Here is a 22,581-nt window from a genome sequence, read left to right as displayed (position 1 = left end):
ATAGATGCAAAATGACGGTGGGCCGCCTGATGAAGGTGTGGTGACACCAACTCGTCAACACAAATTAAAATGCGAGGCAATAAGCCGCAGTTACCAATAGCAACGCAAGGCGTGTGTCGATATATATAACCGCCATGTCTTTGGAGATGCGATGCTTTTCTTTGCTGGATTCTTTTTAGTTGGTTTCTCTCTCCAATGTCTCTGGTTCAACATTTGGAAAAAATGCTTGTGCACCATTCGCTTATGAACACATTCACACCTTGTTCTTTTGATTCATCTATAACCTGGAGTGTAGACAGCACGGTGGTTTTTACTCGGGGTTATTTGTGGGACTATGTCGTCGCCTTCCACCAAGCCGGCTGTTTCCCCCCGTTCCCAGTCTTCATGCTAAGATAGCCGCGGTGGTGACACGTCAAACCGCTCGTTCCGAGGTCGAGGAACGCACTTTCAGTTCCAAATAATCATTTATAATAATTCATAATAGTAGTCATTTTATTCATATAGCAACTTTCAGAAGTTGCTTCACAAAGTGCTTTCAAGAAAACCTACGAATCACAGACAATTAAAATCAGCATTCGAAACAATAATTCGGTTTTCAGGTCACATATCTGAAGAAAAAAAAAAGATATAAAAGGACAAATATTAAAAGACGACATCACATAAAAGCTCATTATCATACTGTATTGAGACATCACTAACTGATCATCATATTCATATTGAAGCAGTGGTCGAAACTCAGTACATCTACTTCTTGTACTGTGAGATTTCGAGGTACTTATTGCCGTGACATAGTTCTATGCTACAGTACGTAGTACTTACACTTAGTAGATGGGAGATATTACACTTTTTATCATCTTGCAGCTGCAGTTACAAGGTATCTCGCAGGTTACGATCTTGATAACATACTGTAATGAAACTATGATATACCTATCGTTATGCAGAGCTCCGTGTGCACCGACTACAACATGATACTTTGAAATCAATACATATATCTAGCGGAATACAATGACATAGTGATGCAGTAAGCACCACCTGGCTCTGGTGTTGAGGAGGGACAATCTTTCGCCGAGTCAAAGAAGTGTGAATTTTTGGAGGCCGTCATTTAGAGCCTCGGCGAACTGGAATTTCGCATTCTGTTATAAGGCATCCGAGTAATCTGGGAGATACCGTCCGCTCAGCATTCTCCTCGGCGAGGTTGCATACCGGGCTATGAGTCACTAGCCCAACCCCGTCCGACCAATTAATACAAAGTGATGGCTGTTTATAGGAGGGACTGCGAAGGGTGATGCCAGAGTAAGACAATGGCCGCGGAAAAGGACAAACAGAAACTGGATTCCTAATTAGGAGACGAGCGGTGAGTCACAGATCACCGCCGGAGCCATCTTGGAACGCCTTGTGGGAAAAGAACTTTGATTTCCTTTCATATCTTTTTCATTTCCGCAAAGTGAGTGGATTTAGATACAAGCATCTGCTCAAAGGGTAAATCTAAGTGTATATGTACTCAGGCTGCATCTCTTTCTAAGCCTACAGTGCTCAGCCTCATCCTCGCAAGCCGGGCCGCACCCCCAGAGGTGTATCTCTCTGTGAGACCACTGTTTGTATGCATACGACTACGTGCCCTTTGATAAGCAAATGAATTTCAGCAATTCCTGGGTTCAGTTTCTGTCCTCCCCGTGCCCCAGGCACACGGCTTGAGCTCCGACCGTCGGAGGAATGCACCACCGCGACATCACGGCCCTCCGAGGCGCATATATATATATATATATATATATATATATATATATATATATATATATATAAATCTATTTCTGACATTATAGTAATTTGCAAATGATCCATGCAGGAGATTAAGCCTCGCCGTCAATGATCTGCTGTTTAAACATCACATCAGTCTACATGCTGTACATCTGGCAGATACTTTGATCGCGTCTGGAGGCCGGATGGAGAAGCTGCCGTCACCGCTCTGCTGAAACAAGATGGCGTTGGGAAGAAAGTATATCCACTCCGTACTGTGAGCACAGTTTTCAACTTCCATTTTGTCCCGCTCCATCATATTTCGGATGCGAAGTAACGACAACGAGAACTTTTCACTGCAAAAGTGACTGGCACCTCTGCATTCCAGACCACCAAGTGTTTGGCTGCGAACGATGGGCCTTGAGTTGAAGAGCGTTCCGCACTTGGCCCTACACGATCGCACGCGTAGCTCAGAGTTGTTATCGTGGTTGAGGCGGCGATGTCTTTCGGTGTTTACCACACACACACACACACACACACACACACACACACCCACCCACACACACACGCACACACACGCACACACACACCTGTGTGGTCAGACAACTTCATTTTGGTCTTTGCGAATCTTGTGTTTATCTGCACATCTGATCTGACCACTGCAGGAGACACGTCCAGGACGCAGTCCCACGCCAGGTGTGACGCGACGCGACCCAGGGCTGTGCACCCGCGGTCGGATCTCGACGTGTGAATGCAGACGGCGTTGCGCCCCGGAAGCCGATGGAGCGCACATACAAACGCACCAGGTGTTCAGGGAGCGGTCGCCGGTGATTTTGTTCACACATGTCTCCTAGCCGAGGGCAGCTTTTTTTCCAGAATCAGAGAGGAAAAGGAGGGGAGGGGAGGGGAGGGGAGGGGAGGGGAAGGGGGGGGTGGGCGCCACATGGCTCCTCGATTCATGTTTCATTCGCTGTCTCCGCTTCAGGTCCAAACTTGCGCCTTCTAATGAATACCTGCGGAGCAGCATCGAGGTCTGTAAAACAAAGATGCACACAGACACACAGACACACACACACACACACACAGACACAGACACACACACACACACACACACACACACACACACACCTGCTCTACTGTTACAACAGCACAAATGTTGTTGGCCTGAGTCAACTCCGCAGGTATGCATGTTATGAGCAGCGGCCTCCTCCTCACGGCGAAAGGCCGAAGCAGCGCACTCGCAGCGCCGACGACATGCGCGCTGAGCGCACAGACACCGTCATTCCGGTTTGCTGCGCAGCAGTGGTCCCTCATGGCAGGGGGGGGGGGGGGGGGGGGAAGGCATGTGGAGCACGCGGAGGAAAGTGAGCCCTCGGCGCAGCGCGACGAGCTCGCGCTGAAACCGACGCGAGCGACACTGGCGGCAGCTCAGTCATTCAGGCCCCGGAAGTGTGCCAAGGGTTACATACCTGGCGTTTGGGCCGCCGGCAGCCAATTCTGAAACCGGCGAGCGGGAAAGACTCACCGCGTCTGCAAGGTGTTTCAGACACTGCGGAGCAACAGAAGAGCCAGTAGGGAAACCAGAATCAGAAACCCGATGGTGGTTTCATGGAGCCTGCAGCCCGTGAGGAAAACCTCGAGCAAAACCACTTGTGTGAAAATTTGAGGAAATTACTAAAATGCATGGTGTCTCTTCTGCGCATCCGTCTGTCCACGCCGTCGAGAGTACAGTATCTCAGAGACGCTTTGAGGCAATTTCTGCAAAGTCGCCACAAACGTTCACTTGGACTCAAAAGATGAACAGAAAAAGGTCAAGGGGTCACTGTGACCTCGCAGGGCACATTGATGTCAAGAATTCACATAAATGTCCAATTTGACATAACGATGTAGTGCATGATGACATATAACATCCCAAAAGGTCAAAGGTCAGCTTCAACTGTGCCATTATACATGTTCAGCAAAAAATGATTTATATAAAAATGGATGGATGGATGGAGGACGGGATGGATAGATCAACATCAACATTACAGATCCACATCCTATTCTGAGCTGTAGTCACAAAAGATTTACTTTACTTATTGGTATTTTTGCTCTTTCCACTTCGCCGACCTCCAGAAATATGATCGGGATAATGTCACAAAGATAATTAAACGCATGTAACAAACATCTCCTCAATGAAGTTAGTTCTAGCGACAGTAAATACACTCATAGACTGCTGCGGTGGAATTAAGCAGGCTGGTAAATGTTGCATGCCTTTCTTCAGTCGCTCCTTGAACTTCTTGGTGAGACTCGCAGACACAGATGCTGGACGTCGTCGTCGCCACTCAGCACTAAGTCTTGACATTTTTGCATTCACAGGATATTGCAGTAGAGCCCGTGCCCCTCCGCAAATATAATTCTGGGTAAACAAAAGTTGGTGCCTCCCCTCCCCTCCCCCCTCTCTGTAAGAGAGGATATGGTTAATAGGTGTTAAAAAAAAAATAACTTCCTTCCAAACAAGGTGTCTTCAGAAGAGGGAAAGAATGCAACGTGTTTTTTACTCTGCTGGTCAAATGATGCATTTCATTCTCAAAGAAATACTTTTCCATTTTTGAAATCATCGCCCCTGGCCAACTGTACCGAGTGTACATAACACTAACTCCACCTGGGACCTTCACAATTACACTGACAACGTTTTTATGAACCGACCGTGGCCCAAGAATCTGTCGTCGCGACAGCTCCAGCATGAGACCTGCTCAACGGGATGATTGGCACACATACGGAGGCCTGCGCAACACACGACAGGCGGATGCAACCGGTCGTTTCGCGTGAGTCGCACCAGAGATCCTGCAAAATGTGAAAGAAAGACTGTTGAAAGTACTGTTGTGGTCGGGTTTAAACAGGCCTGTCTTCTGTTATCACAGCGTGCCATTACAAATCTGTACGGCATCGCTGATTTACATGATAGCGACCAGAGGGCCGACGTGCCGAGTGACAGGTGTCCGAGCTTCCAAGGCCCTGACGTGGCACCAGCTGCTGAGACGGTGCCAACACTGACAATGTCCCGCGTGCTAATTGCGACATTTGTGTGTGTGTATATATATATATATATACACACACACACACACTTCACTGTGCATGACTGATCTTTGATGGTTTCGCGTAGATGAAACTGCCCGTCAGAGCGAGGTCACCAGTGAGTTCACGGGGGAATGCTGTGAGACTGCATTCTTCGGCACACCGCTGAGCAGGAGCACAGATTTCATTACTCTGTGACAAAAACAAAAAAACTCAACCGTGTAAAAGAGGCACATTCACGTGTGTTTGCTGTAAATCACAGTTGTACCTTTTGGGGTTCACGTGAGGGGACCGACCATGTCCTACTCCGTGTAATCCAGCAACACAGCGGGTCTTCCAAGCGCTCTGCAGGAGGTCTCCCTTACGCGAGCATTCGCACACAAAACTGGATAATTGTGCACAGGGGTGTAGCACCAGAATTCCGGGCCCTCACACATAAGCGCCGTCTCCGCGCGGATTCATTCATGATTGGAGATGCATTGCAGCCCGAGTGATGCGCGTTCCTAAAAGAGGGCTGATAGTTCCCATGCTGAGCAGAAAACACTGGGTGGAGCACAGCGGGTTGCATTTTGCCAAGAATAACAGTGGCGTCTAAAAGCACCCAAGATCTCTCTCTTCGACCGGTTCCGGCAGCGCGGTCGTTGTTTCACCGACACTGTTGAATCTCCTCTCGGCTGCCAATTTTTCCACGCTTGTGGCTTCTCGCGGCGTTTCGATACGTTGAAATACATCAAGGCATTGTTTCCATACATATACGAGATGGTTCAACAGGCCGAATGAAAACAGGGAGAACAAAGTCGTGCTTGAAGGAAGAAAAAAAAAAAGAAGAAAAGAAGTCAAAGTAAAATGACTGTGATTGAGGGTTAGGGTCTGTTCACCCGCGTCGCGGCTGCAGGAGCCAGCGAGGCCACCGGCCCTCGGGCCACACCAATAATAAGTGAGGCTGTTTGAAAAGTGACTCGAGTTATGCCTGGCATCTGGACTAGCTCAGGTATTCTGGCCCACGGCAACATTGAGCAATGATCAAAGTAATAAAATTCCCTTCGCACACATCCATCTTCTGTGACAACGAGTCCTAGACTGTGGCGATTGTCACCGACGTGAAAGCTAAAGTTCACGCAGATGGGAGGGTCTGGCTGCGCAGCGGTGGAGCGGCTATTCGCGACTTTGACGCGAGTCGAGCGCCAAATACGACGATGGCGTACAAATACAACGTGAAGTGCGACAGTATCGCCGGACACGTTGTCATAGCAGCTGGTTTCCCGAGCACTGAGCGGTTACGAAAACGACCTTTTCGTAGAAACGCGACAGTTTGTGTAAACATCAGCACAGCAAGAGGGCAACAGGTGTCAGCAAATTGACTTTTTCGGAAATATTCCTCTTATTAATATTCCAACTTAATCAGTGACTTATTACTGGTAAAGGACAACCATCACAGTGAAGTGAAGGGCGAACTTTTATTTCTATGTGGGGAAACTTCACTTCTGAAGTTGTGACTTGGTAAATGATGGGATGTCATGTTGATGGAAGGATAAAAATTGTGATCATGTGACTGAAGTGGGGAACTGGATGCATGTGGTAACAGTTTTTGTTTTTCATGGTTGGTGCCGTGCCTCCTCTGTTCTTCTGCAGACCAGTCTACTGGCATTGTTTGTTGGAAAACTGAATTAACTAAAATATATATAGCTCAATTTTGTGTTGCAATGTTTCACTGGTTGCTGTTACATGTCTTATGAATTACAATTAAACTTCAGAGGGAATTAAAGACACTTTTTGAAAATTATCAAATTAACAAATGTTTTTAAATTCCTTTTTAAAAAAAAAATGAAATGTAAAACACTTGTGTGATCGCGATACAGCCGTCTTGGTGGGGGCGGGGGGCAGTTTAAATGATTGGATGTTTAAGTTAGCTCTGCTGTCGTTATCCTCAATGTCGGAATTAAACAGTTCGACCTGATACGTTTGATTTCCGTGCTGTAATTTCCCACTCAGACGTAGCCGCAGGTTGACAGAAATCAAAACTGCAAGCAGGATTTACAAGAACAAACCTGTTAAGATTTACTCGGGTCAATATGGAAAAAAAACAACCAAATATGCACGTAAGAGCATTTGACACTCAACACGCTCGCGAAGACACAACGCGCCAGCGGTCTTCTTGCCACATTCTTTGCCTCGCTTGCAGGCCGGACATTTTCAGTAAACACTCAAGTATGCATTGTGCATTCTTAGCGCCACCTTACAACATGACACATTCTTTGACTTGCTGAAGCAATACACAATAGCTGGGGGACGTTACGCAAATACACTTGTGTCAAAACAAAATCTAGGAAACGGAAGGGCTTACCCAGGTTGCACTTTGGATCAGAACGGAGTGGCTTTTATTTAAAACTATACATTAAGAAACACAGAGTTGATGAGAGATCAGTCCACATACACGGTATGTTTTAAAAAGCTTCACTCCCACGCAGCGCTGCGTGAAACAGAACGTCTATCAGAAGCTGGTGATTAAGTGGTCGTCTGTGCGCGGCGAGCTGGGCGGCAGGTTGTCTTTGACGGGAGACATGGGCTTCGGCTTCCCCTCCTTACAGGGAGTCATCTTCTGTGGATCCCTGGAAAACAAAAGCAGCGTGATCTCAGGGCTTTTCCATTAGAAATAACGCAACAATCTAGGTTAGTTTACATAACTTAACATGTCAAAATCGGATTACGTCGATGCTCTAAAATCCTTCCTCTTCCTCCTTTTTTGGCAGTAAACAATGTGAACGACTGTATGACTGCGATGAATGTGTTGAACAGAGTGCCATGTGTTGCTATAGTTTTACAAACAGACCAAATTGCAGACGTCCGCAACTTTCCTTTGAAACCAAACTTTCAGAATCACAGTGTTTAGAATTACACTATTCTATTGACTTGTAAAAATAAGAAAAAACCTGCGTATTTCTCCTTTACTTTTTGAAGCTGAAGTTCTTCCACAGGCTGCTGATGGTCGCCTGGACACCGGGGTTGTTCTCGTTGTTGGGGGAGGAGACTTTCTTCCCACATCCCACAGACTTCTTCCTCAGTCCGCTGGCCCTGGCCGGGCCCAACGCTGGCCCCTTCGCTGCTGTACCGTGGCTGACGGACTTCACCTTCGACAGACCTGAAATCTGTAGGCACGGAGACGAGATTAGAACAAAACACACCTTTGAGCTGCTTTAAAATAAATGCTTTGGACTCCATTACTCCATAAATGTCATAATCCGCTGCAATTCTATAACGTTGCTCTGGACATTTTGCAGAACTTTTCCTGCCAGCCAGCCCCCTGGTAAAATTCCCAGAGCGAGCCCATGAGAGATTACAGCAAGAAAAATCTCAATCTCAAAATCTCTCATAATTCAGTGATCAAGTGTTGGCGTGTTTAGGCCAGGAAACAAAAACAGTTTTCTGCAGCTGAATTATCGCCATGTCCTGCCTGGACGCCACAGAGTGGTGCTGTTGGTGGGAACGCAGAATGGCTCAAGTGAGTTGGAATAGGAAGAGCTGACAGATTACTGCTGTTGCACAGTATACTGATACTAGAGAGGGATCTCACAACCCTGCTGATGTTCCCAGTTATGTTAGTACCAGTACGACCCCTAACTGAATTGACAACACAATTCCGTTCTCGTTATTTCTAAATCTAATGCGACTCAACAGGAAATTAGAGAATGTTCTGAGGAGAGAGCAGAGCAGTTACAACATCCCTCCACTGTCTCATGGTCAATACACAGCAAAAAAACCCAAGATGCAGATATGTTGATGCGTAAAAATGGCGAATGTAACTCAAACCCACCTTTGATCCCAGAGTGCCGGGTTTCTTATGCGTGGGACTCTGCTCTGGCTCCGAAGCTTTGAGCGAATTGGTTTCCTGAGGAAGCACGTGAAAAACACCCATAAGGACTAAAACAAGTTTTCTGCATGATGATGATGATGATGATAATTTATGTGTGAAAGCTGACCCGACTACAAGTAAAGTATTTACGAGGGCAATTTGTATGAACGTACAGATGCGTTGGCATCGTCCTGGTAGGAGGAGGGGAAGCTGTGGGCGGGCACTACCTCTTTATGGAGGGATGTGTGGGAAGGCTGGGACTGGGAGAAGTAGGCGCTGTCCTGGGACGGAGGGGAGTCTGGGAGGTTGTCGTCAGTGGAGGGTGGACACGGGGGTGATGCGTCTCTACTCTGAGTCTTTGGAGAGGAAGAGAAACTCTCCTTCTTATACTGAAATTGCTGCAGGGCGGCCAGGCCTGAGGTGGACTTGGGCGTGTTCGGTCGTTCCACAGGAGAGGAGCCACCTGACCAGCGGAACAGCCTGAGGCCTTGACTGGCCGAACTGGGGGACGTGGTGCTGGGCGATGGAGGTGGACTGGGGGTGTCCACAGATGGAACATCCGGACCATCACTGTCATTGGTCGGGGTGCTGGGAGGGGACTTGTCCTCAGTGGGACTGAGAGCTGTGGGCTCTTCACGAGGAGAGAAATCCTCCCGGGCAGACTCCTTGGTGCTCAAACTGGCTGATGAAGTGGAACTGCTGAAGAATCTACATGTGGGAGCAAACAAATACATCAGAACAATAGTCAGTGTTGCATATTAAAGCTTACCAGCACATATTGTAATCACAGGGAGAGCCGGTGACATTCAACAAAAGGCTACTCCAAAAAAGGGCAGAGGTGAAACCACCAGCAGGTGGCAATAGGTTCTCAGCTCTGCCAATAGAAAACAGTATTACAACCAGGAGAAAGTGAATCTCACGTTGTGTTTTAAGCACAGAGCTGCAGGCTGGATGTGGTAAGCCTAGCTTAGCATAAAGACTGGAAGCAGAGGGAAACAGCTAGCCTGAAACTGTCCACAATTCCCGCCTAACACCACATCTAAATATGTCGAATTACACATCTATATCACATAATTTACACTTGGTATCTGGCCTTTTTTAATCTGTACACAGGGAGAGAGTGTGAGGGGGAGTTACATGGCTAGAACTATCTCTTGACAAACAACAGGATATTTCATAGGTGCAAGTTCTGGTCTTTGTACTGTACAGACACGATATATCAAGCCTCCCATGACAAATCCATATTCAAGATCATTTGATCAGTGGTTGAACCTGCTGCGTGTGGCCTGGCCTTCCTCCTCGGCTTCTTGGTTCCTCCTCTGCAGCAGCGTGGCGAAGCGGTTGCGTGGTCGGGAGTGACAGGATAATTTGGGCTGCTGGTCCGTCTTGGATCGTTTCTGACTGGGGGAGGAAGAGGAGGAGGAGGAGTACTGCTGCAGCACGTCCTGGTCTGACACACCAGAGTCTACGGAAGAGACGAAAAAGACAAGTACAGACCTGCTTTAATAAAAAAATTTAAAAAACCACTGTATATAATATGATACGAAATAAGTTCTATTTTCAATGTATTATTCAATTGTAACTCTTTGTCATAGACAATACACTGCTACTTCTTCTGCTATTTCCATTCTGCTTTTCGTAAAATCACTTTCAAGTATTTTGCTGCCACAGTGACAGAGTTTTTCTTCAAGGACTGAATGCAGAAAGTGCAGATTTAATTTCATAAAACGATGAAGGTGTTGAAAAAAAAAACACTCCTCGGCTGGGTGAACCTGTTACTCTAAAAACAAAAGAACCTTGTTACATAAAGTCAGTGACTATGACAAGTAGAATTTTTTTCAACAACCAGTGTCAAACAGAAATCAGTATCAGTTTAAGCCTTGTGCATCTACAGGGAAAAGTAAAGACTGCGATTCTTGCATCAAAATGACCTGCAGTAAACTAAACACATGAGTAAACAGCTCACCTTCTCTGGGTCTCTTCACCTGCAGCTCCCTGCAGGGCAGCCGCAGACCGTCTAGACCGACGACTCTCTCCTTCCCCCTGGTGGAGGAAGACGCCCTGTCAGGAGAAGCAGCATCAGCAGAACAGGGCGGGGCAGCAGGGGCCGGCTTGAAGCCTGCACTCCAGATACTAGGCCTGGTGGGGGCCGGTGAGTCATTCCAGCGGTGACTGTGGCGTTTAGACTTCTAAAAAAAAAAAATTGTGGTCAATTAAATGCGACACTTTGTTCGGCTCATCAAGACTCCTTTAAATGGTTATACTCTGATACCTGTGGAACGGGTCTGTCTGGGCAGAAGTTGTCTATCCTCTCCATTGTGTTGATGTCGAGGTTTCCTAAGGCCATCTGCAAGCCTTTGTCGTCTCCTACATTTCTGGATTCGGCATCGTCAAGGGAAGAACAGTCGTAGATAAGAATTTAACAATATCTCTTGTCTGGGTCAACTCAATTCACAGAGGTGACACTTCCGTCAGGTGTGATTCAGCACAGGAGGATACAGTCCGGCGTAGCTGAGCGTGGCCGGGTCGATGTGCTCTGGGTACGGGTTGAGGGGTACAACCTTCCTCCGGACGGGGTCAAAGACCAGCTGGTAGAGGAAGGTGTTGTTGGCTCGGGTGAATCCCTCGATGTACGTCTCAGGGACGACCAGACTCAACTTCAGGTACTGGCCCATCTTTCTGATCACCTGACGGAAATTGTGTATGGGAGGAACTTTTAGCGGCACATGTAAAGAATGGAATTTTTGTGTAGGTTTTAGTCTGACGACCTTTAAAATACAGTACTGAGCAACCATTGGAGTCCCATGTTCACCACTTCACCTGGTCTCACCTTGAGGATGTCGGGGTCTTTGGCCAGCCGGATCAGCTTGCAGGCCTTGCCCAGGCCGATACCGTGCAGGGAGGCCAGGTAGTCGCAGCCCGAGAGGATGCACATGTGCCGAAACTTCTCCTCTGTGAAAACGTTCCCCAGGCTGCGACAGCGGCCGAGGTTATCTTGGTCTATTTCCAGACCGTTGCCCTGCTTGTCCATTTTGAGGATCACCTAAAAGGGATTGTGACGGATGATTGATTTTCTGTTCGTTTGCGTAATGTTTGCCTTTGTTGAACATATGTCTTTTCAGCGCACACTGTGCTTCATACCTTTTTGCAGCCGAATGCCAGCAGGTCAGAATCTTCTGTGATGACGGCCTGGGCCAAACCAGATTTAGTGATGAAAGCCAACTGAGCATCAGCTTCGTATGGAGCCACCACACAGTCCACTCCCTTTGCCCTCGCAGCCTGGTATGAGGAAAAATAAAATGTTTTTTCCTGTTAGACCAACATTACTGCATGTAACCATGAAACCTGGAATAAAGTCAGAGACGATAAACATGGTGCCTGGCAACACATGGATCTCTGGGGTTCAGGAAGCTAAATAAAGATTGTCATTGCATTTTTAATGTTGTCATCAATAAAACTCAGAAGAAAGACCGGTGTGGGCCTCTACTGACGTCAGTCATGTACGCACATCCAAAATCATCTTCTGCCATGAGTTTATTCAAGTATAACCTTCTGCCTCAGGCTGTCATCCAGAATTCATGAAACCCAGTTACATTTGTAACTCCGGTTTAAAAAAATAAATATCTTTCCCTCTCTGTTTCTGTCCCTCCAGACACCATTGTACATCGGTGAGAGAATGTGAAGCTCAATGAAAATGAAGAGGTCTCACCGTCAGTGTTATGACTCACCTTAATAAGATTATGAGCCATGGCTGGTGTGATGTTAACACAGCGGGTAAAACAGTCTCTGGCCTCGGACAATTTGCCTTCACGGAGAAGCTGTCTGCCTTTTTGAAGGTTACTTTCTCGGCGCCTGAAAGTTAAATGAATGAAACAAAATTAATAATGCAGCACTTTCCACCACAGTCAGTTAAAACAAAGGCGCCCACTGTAAAAAAAAAAAAGTAAAATAATGAGAAGCAGAGGGGGATGATTTTGGTAAATGACTGAGATTTTTTGGTTGTTCTTGAAGTTTTAAGCCTCGGGTGAAGGTTTTAATGTTGTGGCAACACAGTCAACAGCAAAGAGGGAATTAGAGCAGTGACACATACAGCAGGTTTCTTGTCAAGGATTCCTCGATGTCTTTGGTTCCTCGATGCTAAAGCATTTTGTTGTGGGAGCGCGTTTGCTCTCACCTGTCTGCAAGCCTGAACATTCCTCTCAGCACCATCACACAAACAGTGTTGTTCTGTTGCTACACTGGAGGAATGCAGCTCCCTTCAAACAAACCAAGCATTGTCTGAGCCCGTTGGTTACCAGGTACAAAAACACTGGATTATTGTATTCGGAGCAAGTGATCAGTTTTTTTCAGAAACAAATGATAACCCGGTTCCACTTTCTCTGTTGGTGCTTAATTCCCCCTGGAGTTTATTTCTGTTTCAGTGAAGTGAAGTGAAGACTCAATTCCTACCTGCCACATATTTTAAAAATCTTATTTTTTAATTTATGTTTTAAGGATTCATCTAAAAGGCCCATTAGAAATTACAAAAGTGACTTTATATTGCTTGAAAAAAACAAAAAAAAAACAACGATTTTCTATTTATAAGGACATAGAACAGAAAATACATTCACACAATCATCCATATCTGAGGTAAATAAATACTCACTCTCTGCGAGCCTTTTCCACCTCTTTTTTGGAAGGCAGATTGCGTCCATCAAACACCAGTATTGGTTTGACACCGAAAGTCAACAGCATGTCCACAAATTTCATGCAGTACCACACGTACCTAGTTTTGGAAAAATGAAAATGGCAAAAATCAGTTTGGGGGACGGGACGGACGTTCAACCCTCGTTACAAGGTAAATATTGACGTGCGTCTGAACACATCTGAAATAAAGAACACGCTCACTGGTCGGTCGGTTCTCCTTTTGCCAGCTTCTCGGCACATGAAAACGCTCCTTTGTGCAGCCAGCAGTACGTGTCCACCGCCACCGTCTGCCCTCTGTATTTTCTCACACTGACGGGCTCGCCTGCATCTTTGATGAACTGCAGGAGGCCAGAGATTCCCATTTTCAGCTGCGGCTCTGCGGGCACCTGTCAAAAAGAATCAGGAAAAAGAGTCAACAAAAAGCTCACACTTTCAATGAGGACAAGGTTTATTCACCGGCTACAAAGCTCATTGTTGATAACGTATAATAACCATAGGACCATTCCTGGGAGCGTGCTTACAATTCCCCTCATAGAACTGAAATCATATCTTAACCACCTGAATGTTGGAGTTTCTTGAAATCGAGTGCACGCAGGGATCAGAAAATAAACTTTGACAGACAATGTTGCAACATCTCCCCTTCTTAAGGGCACTTGAGCATAAGTCATGCTGATGCCATTTCAGATTAATAACCAGAAAAATGAATAGACTGTATGGAGTTGTCTGCTCATCACCTGGCAGGTGCAGTAAACTCAATACTTCATCATTTGTTTCTGCTTAACGGGAACATTGTCTGAATGAGGAGGCAGCTCGCAAAGGATCATGTTCACCGATCTAAATGAGATCGTGTAGAAATAATTTACCCGTTAACTTAAATCCCCGTGTTCACGTGTGGTAGTTGTCTGGTTTCCAATCTCCACCGAAGGCACCACACGGGGCTAACGTTAAAGCTAGCTAACACCGTTAGATTTCCGGTCACTGAAGAATTTCATGGTGATATGTACGCCGAATTTAACATACAACCTAGGAGAAAGTATAAATGTTGTCGATTTGTGTTTTCAACCCCGTTTGTGTTCATTTATAATGAGGTCAATGTTAAATTGTCAGTTTTACACTGGGAGTTCTGCAGGTGCAAGTGCATACAGGGAGAATTCCCCCTTATCAGGCAACACCAACGATTATTGTGGGTGCAGTTCAGAATATATGTTGGTTTCATAAGCAGAGCAAACAGATGGAACAGATTAATCTGACATAGATCTTTAACTTGACGAAACAGCAGCAGAACTAAAGTGGACACGCTGATATAACAGAAAACAACGGAAAGCAACGGTCGATGTTCGTGACAGGACAAGACGAAGAAGCGACATAGCAAACAGTCCAATTCAGGGAATGTGGAATTAAAACTTACTTTATTCACACATACAGGAAGCTGGAGGACGAAGAAGAGCAGCCGCTGGAGCGAATTTGGTTTTAGCGGCAAAAGTGGTGCTTAAGTATAACCTGCTGTTATTGGCCAGATGGCCCAAGGGGGCGGGGTTAGCAGCGGAAAGATGGGGTGGGGTTGCCATGTCCGCGGTTTTCCGGCATAACAAAAGCTACATCTGAAGTGATGCGGCGGGGGTTAAATATAGTCGCCCATCTGCTTCACTGTCATATGTTGTTTGTTTCTTTATCTCACACTCTTCTTAGTGTCGTGATTCAATATGAATCACTCAAGTGTTAAGCAAGGCTTCGCTTCGGTTCCTTCAAACAAAACCCATCCGTGTCACTCATGGTGCATGCGTTTGCCTTGGATAATGATAATCAGTAATAATCATAATCATACATTGTCAGGTTGTAATCTGAAAGCAGACGTGTTATTTTAACCTGTTCAGAGCATAAAAAAAGAGACAGATAATAAACAATTACAACCTAAAGTGTCTCTGCAATGACTTTATAGCACACACATGTAACTTCCACTTGCTCCTGCAACATTAAACATTAAAAGTGCTATAATGGGTCAAAATAAATAATATTTGTGATTTGTCAGTCTGTCACCGTTTGTTTTATTTTAATCTGGATAACTTGTCTCCCAGATGAACACTGTGGCCAAATGAATAGCTCCTCTGGAACATCATGAGACATCAACAAACAATGTGAGTCTGCAGAATCAATGGTCTGATGGTTTATGTGCGGGAGGTCTGATTTACTGTTTAAGTCCCCGCAGCTGATGCTGTTTGCTGTAAGTACAGCTGAAGTGTGAAAGATGATTTTCTTTTATGAACACTGTCATCTTACCACTTCACACAATAGGAGAGAATGTGTCTTAGTTTAATGTTTATCAGTCTAGTAGTGGAACCACGTTCGTCCAGAAGTGCATCGTGAGCAGGAGGTCAGCAGAGGGAGGGAGAGACGGGACCTGTATATATATATATATATATATATATATATATATATATATATATATATATATATATATATATATATGTATATGTATAAAGCTGCTTCAAAATACTTGATAGTGGTATGTAAATAAGGGCCGTCCATCCTTCCATCCTACATTCACAGCCACAGCTTCAACCAACATGACCAAACTGAGCAGCTAAACAGCTTTGCCCACAGCCAGTGGCTGTTTACTGTATATACCATATACGATGGGTGTTCTCAAAATCTGTATACAGACTGTACATAGAGATTGATAAAGACTCTTCATACAATCTGTGGTTAAGCTTATTTAATTTTTTTTGTGCAGTCACGTCTCCCGTTTCCCAGCTATAAGGCGCGCCCTGAACGCATCGTAAGACGTGTCTCATTACCCAGCATCCCCCGCCGCACTTCCTGCTTCGAGCGGCGGCGGCGGCGACGACAGCAGCGAAAACAAAATGACAGCATAAACTTTAGACCGACGAGCTGCGATCAGATGACAGCGTCGCCAACTCTCCGGCCGCTCGTTTAAATGACACTTCCCTGCACCCGAGTCGCGTTGCAGTGACGGCGAAAAGAGCAAATCGGTCCACGATGCAGTTCCCCGCCACCAACGGAGACTTCACGTTCGTGTCGTCGACGGAGGCTGAAGGTGGGCTACGTGCTAATGCTAGCACAACTCCGAGGCTAGCGGGCCGTTCACCTGCCAACTACTGCAGATGCTTTTTTTTTTTCTTTTTAAAAATACAAATGTATATACAAAACCCCCAAAATATCCATGTGTTATATGAAACAGCGGGTGCAACGTTACGCAGTCAAATGTCCACGCTCATGTCAATAGGTTCGCCTGCCACTGTCAGTGGTGCTACGTGTTTACGTTGACTGGGGCAGAACGAGGCGAACGAACGCCACTGACGGAAAGAGACGTAGACACGCGGGACGTTTCCAACAGTCACACCCCTGTGGACGGTTATCAGATGCCGACTCTAACTTCAATGGTCGAAATGGAAGCATGTCGTCGTGCCTCGCGTGACGTACTGACAGAGCACTGGGTTAATCCACAATGGGACGTGTAGAGTTCAAGAACACGCATGACAGGAACTAAACGATCGAAGTGAGACACAAAGGGAAAAGATTAGAACCGAGGGGGATTTTAAACTCCCAATATTTACTGAATATATATACATTGTAGATTGATAAGGTAATATGAAGTAGGGCTGCAACCAACGCTTATTTTCATAATCTGGATTAATGGAGCAGTCGTTTGGTCCACAAAATGTCAAAGATGTCGATCTCGTTTCCCAAAGACGTCGAGATATGAGGCCTTGTTCTGTCCAAAATACCAAAGATATGCAGTCTAGCTGTCACAGAAGAGCAGAGAAACCAGAAGATATTCACATTTAAGAAGCTGATATCAGAGAATTTGGACTCTTTTTTTTCATAAAAACTACTTGAACCGATTAATCGATTATCAAAATATTTGGAGAGTAATTAAGTAATCGATTACTAGCCGATTATGTAGTTGCAGCTCTAATATGAAATATACTTCGTTCGACAGTTAAAACGGATTCAACTACAGCTCACATTAGATGATACATAAACTTAATATGCTGTCGATTCAGATGTTTGTCTTTTGAGGTGCGAAAGAAAAACTGTCAGGAAATGAAAGACGACAGCAGATGGATCACTGGTGTCAAAGATGTGATGGAGTGAATGTGTAAACAAGCATGTTTCCCCCCCGCAGATCTCAGCGGCACCATAAGTACTCCAGATGTTAAACTGAACATGGGCGGCGACGGCGGCAAAGACCCGTACGCCACCACCTTCCTGAGGCAGCGGGGCTACGGCTGGCTGCTGGAGGTGGAGGAGGACGACGGCGAAGAGATCAAACCGCTCCTGTGAGTGAACGCTCTGTCCAGAGCCCTTGTCTTTCGTCACTGACATGACTGTTGCGAAATGTAATTGGGATAGTTTTAAACACGTGTGTGTGTGTGTGTGTGTGTGTGTGTGTGTGTGTGTGTGTGTGTGTGTGTGTGTGTGTGTGTGTGTGTGTGTGTGTGTGTGTGTGTGTGTGTGTGTGTGTGTGTGTGTGTGTGTGTGTGTGTCTGTCTGTGTGTGTGTGTCTGTGTGTGTGTCTCTGTGTGACCAGGGAGGAGCTGGACATTGACCTGAAGGACATCTATTACAAGATTCATTGTGTGCTGATGCCAATACCATCACTGGGCTACAACCGGCAGGTGGTCAGAGACAACCCGGACTTCTGGGGCCCCCTGGCCGTGGTGCTGTTCTTCTCCATGATCTCCATCTATGGGCAAATCAGCGTGAGCACGACAATTCTCAATTCTTCAACCATATTTCCCACACTGTTCAAATATTGTCTGTTAGCCCCTTTCCACTGGAATTTAGCTACCTGTTACCTGGGGCTCTACATAATCTGACCCCCCTCCAACTACCAAGGCTTTGGTAAAGGGGTCTTCCTTGCTTTTTTTTACATCCGTGGTTGCTGTGGGACAGACAGAATAAATGGCGATATTATCATCGATTTTCTCCACCTAAAAAGCTTTGCGTAGATGCTGCCGTTGTGTCAGGTCAAGTCGTGCTAATGGCAAATGGATGCCTCAAATGTGACCAATAAATTAAAAATGTTAGATTTGGCTGAGGGTGTGGCTGTTTCAAGGGTGAAGTTAAAGCAGGGGGCTTTGATTTCTTAAAACAGTTAGGGGGCGCAATTGAGCCATTTCGCAAAGTTTTGTGAGTTTTGCAGCTTGTTTAGGCCTTAAATTGTGTGTCGAAAGGCAAAAAGTTTGGGCAACAGTAGGCTCCTGGCACCATTGGGTATATTACCTTAAGACTTATCTTTGTTTTAGCTCATATGGTAAATTATGTTGGTAGTGTGATATGAATGTCCCTTCTTACAGTATTCAGTGTTGGCTCTCATCTTTGCCTCACAGGTTGTGTCTTGGATCATCACCATCTGGATATTGGGATCACTAACCATCTTCCTGCTCGCCCGTGTTCTTGGTGGTGAGGTAAGTGCAGCCCGCCCACTGTTTCTTCAACCAATTGAAATATCCACAGACCTGACACTTACACTTGTCATTGTAGAACAATAATGTTTCTTATTGCATCCTGTTGTTGTTGTGGGTAGGTGTCCTATGACCAGGTTCTCGGAGTGATTGGATATTCCCTTCTTCCTCTCATCGTCATAGCACCGCTGCTGTTAGTGATCCGGCCGTTCGATGTGGTCTCTACAATAATCAAAGTGAGTCAAAGACAACAAAGCAATGAAGAGTCTCTTTATTCTTTATGTTGTGTAAAAAATAAAGATTTAAGAGGGTAGGTAATGTGCACAATGAGCCTGCTAAATGCTATATGACAAATATAAAATACAACAAGGAATAATAAAAACACAATTGGAGTAAAACAGGATAAACCAAATCAGAACACCATAGTCTCTCTGACAGCTCATTCCAGAGCCTCGAGGTGCTGGTGGTAAAGGCTCTGTCCCTTTTGACTTTCAGCCAAGACTCCAAAAATACTGTCAGAACACAAGCACTACCCAGTAAGCTATTTTGGAGAAGGATTGTTGATGTTTTGCCTCCGCTGGTCAGGGCTCGAACCCGCAGCCTCGAATGGCGAGACGGATGTCCAAACCACGAGGTCTGTTGCTAGCACGATTTTTTAACGTGTTGGGGAGTGATGTCTACAAATGGTTCCCACTATTATTATTATTTCAATTTAGAGCCAGGGCTGAGCCGGGGGAATTACAAAAAGTGCCCCTTAAATAGCTTAGGCAGTTAGTAGATGTTAAAATGTGAGGATGGATGCTCCATGACAAGGATGTCACAATGTGACTCTTATTAAAACAATAAGGATCATGTCAGTTTTGTGATATTGATGGACAAATGTGTATTGACACTTTGTGGTCTGCTCTGGTGTTTCAGCTGTTCGGAGTCTTCTGGGCTGCCTACAGTGCTGCTTCACTGCTTGTCGGAGATGAATTCAAAACCAAGAAGCCCCTTCTCATATATCCCATTTTCCTTTTGTACATCTACTTCCTGTCACTATACACTGGCGTGTGACAGGATGAGCTCAAACTGTGGACCTTTTAATGGACAGTGACCCTGCAACATGGGGGGAGAAGTCAAACGATGGAACCTGGATTTTTAAAAAAGGGGTTAATTTCTTCTTCGTTTTTTTTTTTTTTTACACTCTATGCCAGATAATGGGAATGCTGGGAATACAGTATATATTAGTGTATATAGATTTGTCCCTTTTTTGTCTTGGTCAATAAAATGCATATGTTCTTACAGCTTCAACTTTGGTACTCCCGACTTCTCGCTCACCAGTGCAATACAGTCGCCATTGTCAAACATTGTTTGTTTGTCGTTCATAAAGCTGGGAATAATCACAGTTAAATATTAATGTCCTTTTTTTGTTATTATTAATTTACCACGCTCTGCACATTATGCCAAATGTTTGTTTATTTCATTTTGAAAGTGGAATTTGAGAAGAGAGGCGGCACCACATAAAGAAAGAGATTTTTTGGTGGTGATGTTTTTATTTATTTATTGTGAACTGTAATATACTCTGAGAAATGTCCATTTATGATTGTCATTTTTCATAGACACGTCTTGTGGATTCATAGATTTCGGCAGCAGTAGAACCAGACAACTGGGGCGGTTAGAGAGATATGAACCATTGTATACTGAATGTGGTGCCTTGTTGTCCCTCCCCTGCTGTTTGTCAGTGACCTATTACCGGAACATAGTCGTTTCATCAAGTCAGTTAATTATCTGGTATTTACTTACTTATTTGCTGTTACAAATACATACAGTCAGTATGTATTTGTATTAGTATGTATACAGTTACATACAGTCAACGACTTGTATTTTTAAACATCTTATTTCGATTCACTCACAAAATCTCATTCAAAATATATATTTAGATAAAATATGACAAGAGGCTACACGTTCATTCTAAACATGTGTTGAAAAGCTACTGTTCTCACACGAGAAGTGACGAAATGAAGTGCATGCATACTGAGTGTACAGCTGCATCAGTGGCTCTGATGGAAACATGCTTATCTTGAATGTTTACATGTTTATCATCTGAAATTATCTAAAGTCATGATTGCACATGAATTCTCTACAGCAGGACCTCCCTCTTTCAGTGAACGGAAGGGAAATAACATTAGTGTGGAACAGCCTGCGTGTGTGTGATTTGAGTTCAAAGATAGTTTTGAGGGATTTTTTTCACTTTCTCAGAATTAGAAACCAAAAGATACCCTTAGGACGGGCCTTTCTGTATGTACTTAATGTAGTCTGAAGTCATATCAAACTTCAATATAAGGCTATCTCTGTCAAATATGACCAAATAACATGATCATGATCGCATAGGCCTCCAGAAATCGAGCAGAAATTTGCTAAGACGGAGTGAGGAGGTGCCTTTTTCTCAGCTTTGTCTTAGGGGAAGCCCACAATCTCAGACTTTACAAAAAAAACCCCTGCTCTATAGTAATTAAAGTACTGCATGGTAATTATCATACAATTCTGTTTCTAGGTCAGATACAAAAAAAAAAATCAACATCCTTACACAAGTTCTTTTCATAACGACATGAACTGATGCAATCCAACTTTGCCTTTGGACAACATTCAAGATGTGTCACTCCCTCCGGAGCTGCTTCACCTCCAACTATTTATTTTACCACCTGACCTACCCTTATATTTCCTGTGTTCATTGCATTGTGGGAGAATGACTCTCAGACCGCGCGTGTTTGGCATGCAGGCTGACAGGTCTGAGCAGACTTTTATTTTGCCACTGTTTCCAGGTAAACACAATACTTACTTGCAATCATGTCTTTGGACTCGGGAGATGAATGGAGCAGATTTTGGTGGTTGTCAGAGGTCACACGTCAAGGTCGCTGTGACATCACATTTTGTGAACAGGATTTATCGGGATATCCGATGGCATTTTCATTGCACCCAGCGCAAGCATTCGCTGTCACCCACTGATGACCTGATCAGAATTTGGGGGTCAAAGGTCAATCTGACCAAAACAGATTTTTTTTGTCTCATGAATAGGATAACTCTGGATTGCGTTGAGGGAAGTTCTTCAAATTTATCATAAATGTTAACTTTGACTCAAAGATGAGCTCTATACAATTTGTTGGTCAAAGGTCACAACACACATTGTTGTCTATAACTAGAGTGTTCATATGCTTATTATGATAAAATCCTTATTACCTTTTATTGAATTCCTTCATAGGCTTCAACTACATATATGCAATATACTGCTATATACAATATACAAATTATGTCTTAACATTTAAAAACTCAAACCAGCTAATGAACATATTTTCAAACGATACCTGACTTGAGCAACTGATTGCTTGAAAATTAGTAATCAATTTTACATTGGATAATTGATAGATAATTCATTATTCAGTCATTACTTCAGCACTATTTAGTATCTTATAAAATCTATATGCAACTTTAATTAAAACAAGTGGCAAAAGTCTGTTGAAAATAGCCACTTGTATCAACATTTAACAGAGCAAAAGTCAATGATCTAGTATTTATACTTTCAGTTCCAGTAGACTATAAATTTACAATATAATGCAACCCAGTACAATAAATAATTGGGTTCAATCTATGAGGCTCTAGTTTGAAGATTTTAAAGTGTGTGGTAAGGCTTGAGGTTATAGCCTGTTCATGTCTATATTCTACTACTGGACGCAATGAAACATCACATAATGCATGATCATATTTCCCCAATTTTAGCATCCTTTCACTGGCTGCCTGTGTTATAACTTTTTTAGAATTGATTTTAAAACAAGGCTCTTGACCCTT

General features: G+C 44.5%; 2 protein-coding genes across 3 annotated transcripts; one reads left to right on the top strand and one right to left on the bottom strand.

Annotated features, from left to right (window-relative positions):
• Positions 1–7,140: 7,140 nt before the first annotated feature.
• exo1 (exonuclease 1) lies at positions 7,141–14,888 on the bottom strand. Of its 2 annotated transcripts, none has more exons than XM_035606813.2 (14): positions 14,736–14,888; positions 13,529–13,713; positions 13,287–13,406; positions 12,370–12,493; positions 11,783–11,920; positions 11,472–11,684; positions 11,141–11,328; positions 10,914–11,016; positions 10,608–10,830; positions 9,914–10,106; positions 8,815–9,349; positions 8,603–8,677; positions 7,741–7,937; positions 7,141–7,400 (listed from the first exon to the last, which is right to left on the bottom strand). In XM_035606813.2, exons 2-14 carry the CDS (start codon positions 13,687–13,689, stop codon positions 7,283–7,285), a joined length of 2,388 nt encoding a protein of 795 aa, XP_035462706.2. In that variant the 5' UTR covers positions 13,690–13,713; positions 14,736–14,888; the 3' UTR covers positions 7,141–7,282. The 2 variants fall into 2 exon arrangements, with proteins under 2 accessions (XP_035462706.2, XP_035462707.2); XM_035606814.2 differs by having other exon boundaries at positions 8,869–9,349.
• Positions 14,889–16,137: 1,249 nt separating this feature from the next.
• Positions 16,138–20,049, top strand: yipf4 (Yip1 domain family, member 4). Its single transcript, XM_035606913.2, has 6 exons — positions 16,138–16,382; positions 17,475–17,628; positions 17,880–18,051; positions 18,682–18,759; positions 18,879–18,992; positions 19,675–20,049. Exons 1-6 carry the CDS (start codon positions 16,325–16,327, stop codon positions 19,810–19,812), a joined length of 714 nt encoding a protein of 237 aa, XP_035462806.2. The 5' UTR covers positions 16,138–16,324; the 3' UTR covers positions 19,813–20,049.
• Positions 20,050–22,581: the final 2,532 nt, after the last annotated feature.

This window comes from Scophthalmus maximus, chromosome 10, assembly GCF_022379125.1.
Source record: "Scophthalmus maximus strain ysfricsl-2021 chromosome 10, ASM2237912v1, whole genome shotgun sequence".
Lineage (NCBI taxonomy): Eukaryota > Metazoa > Chordata > Actinopteri > Pleuronectiformes > Scophthalmidae > Scophthalmus > Scophthalmus maximus.
Note: the sequence above shows the minus strand (reverse complement) of the source record. Positions and strands in the feature narration are given on the sequence as shown.

What these genes read in the sequence shown, in the direction of transcription:
- exo1 (XM_035606813.2), bottom strand. Translation starts at nt 13,689, where the DNA reads ATGGGAATCTCTGGCCTCCTGCAGTTCATCAAAGATGCAGGCGAGCCC. An exon ending in AAAGGAGAACCGACCGACCA is followed by an intron (nt 13,407 to 13,528) that starts GTGAGCGTGTTC and finishes TTCCAAAACTAG; the next exon opens with GTACGTGTGGTACTGCATGA. An exon ending in AGGACGATGCCAACGCATCT is followed by an intron (nt 8,678 to 8,814) that starts GTACGTTCATAC and finishes GTGCTTCCTCAG; the next exon opens with GAAACCAATTCGCTCAAAGC.
- yipf4 (XM_035606913.2), top strand. Translation starts at nt 16,325, where the DNA reads ATGCAGTTCCCCGCCACCAACGGAGACTTCACGTTCGTGTCGTCGACG. An exon ending in GTCGTCGACGGAGGCTGAAG is followed by an intron (nt 16,383 to 17,474) that starts GTGGGCTACGTG and finishes TCCCCCCCGCAG; the next exon opens with ATCTCAGCGGCACCATAAGT. An exon ending in GAAGAGATCAAACCGCTCCT is followed by an intron (nt 17,629 to 17,879) that starts GTGAGTGAACGC and finishes CTGTGTGACCAG; the next exon opens with GGAGGAGCTGGACATTGACC.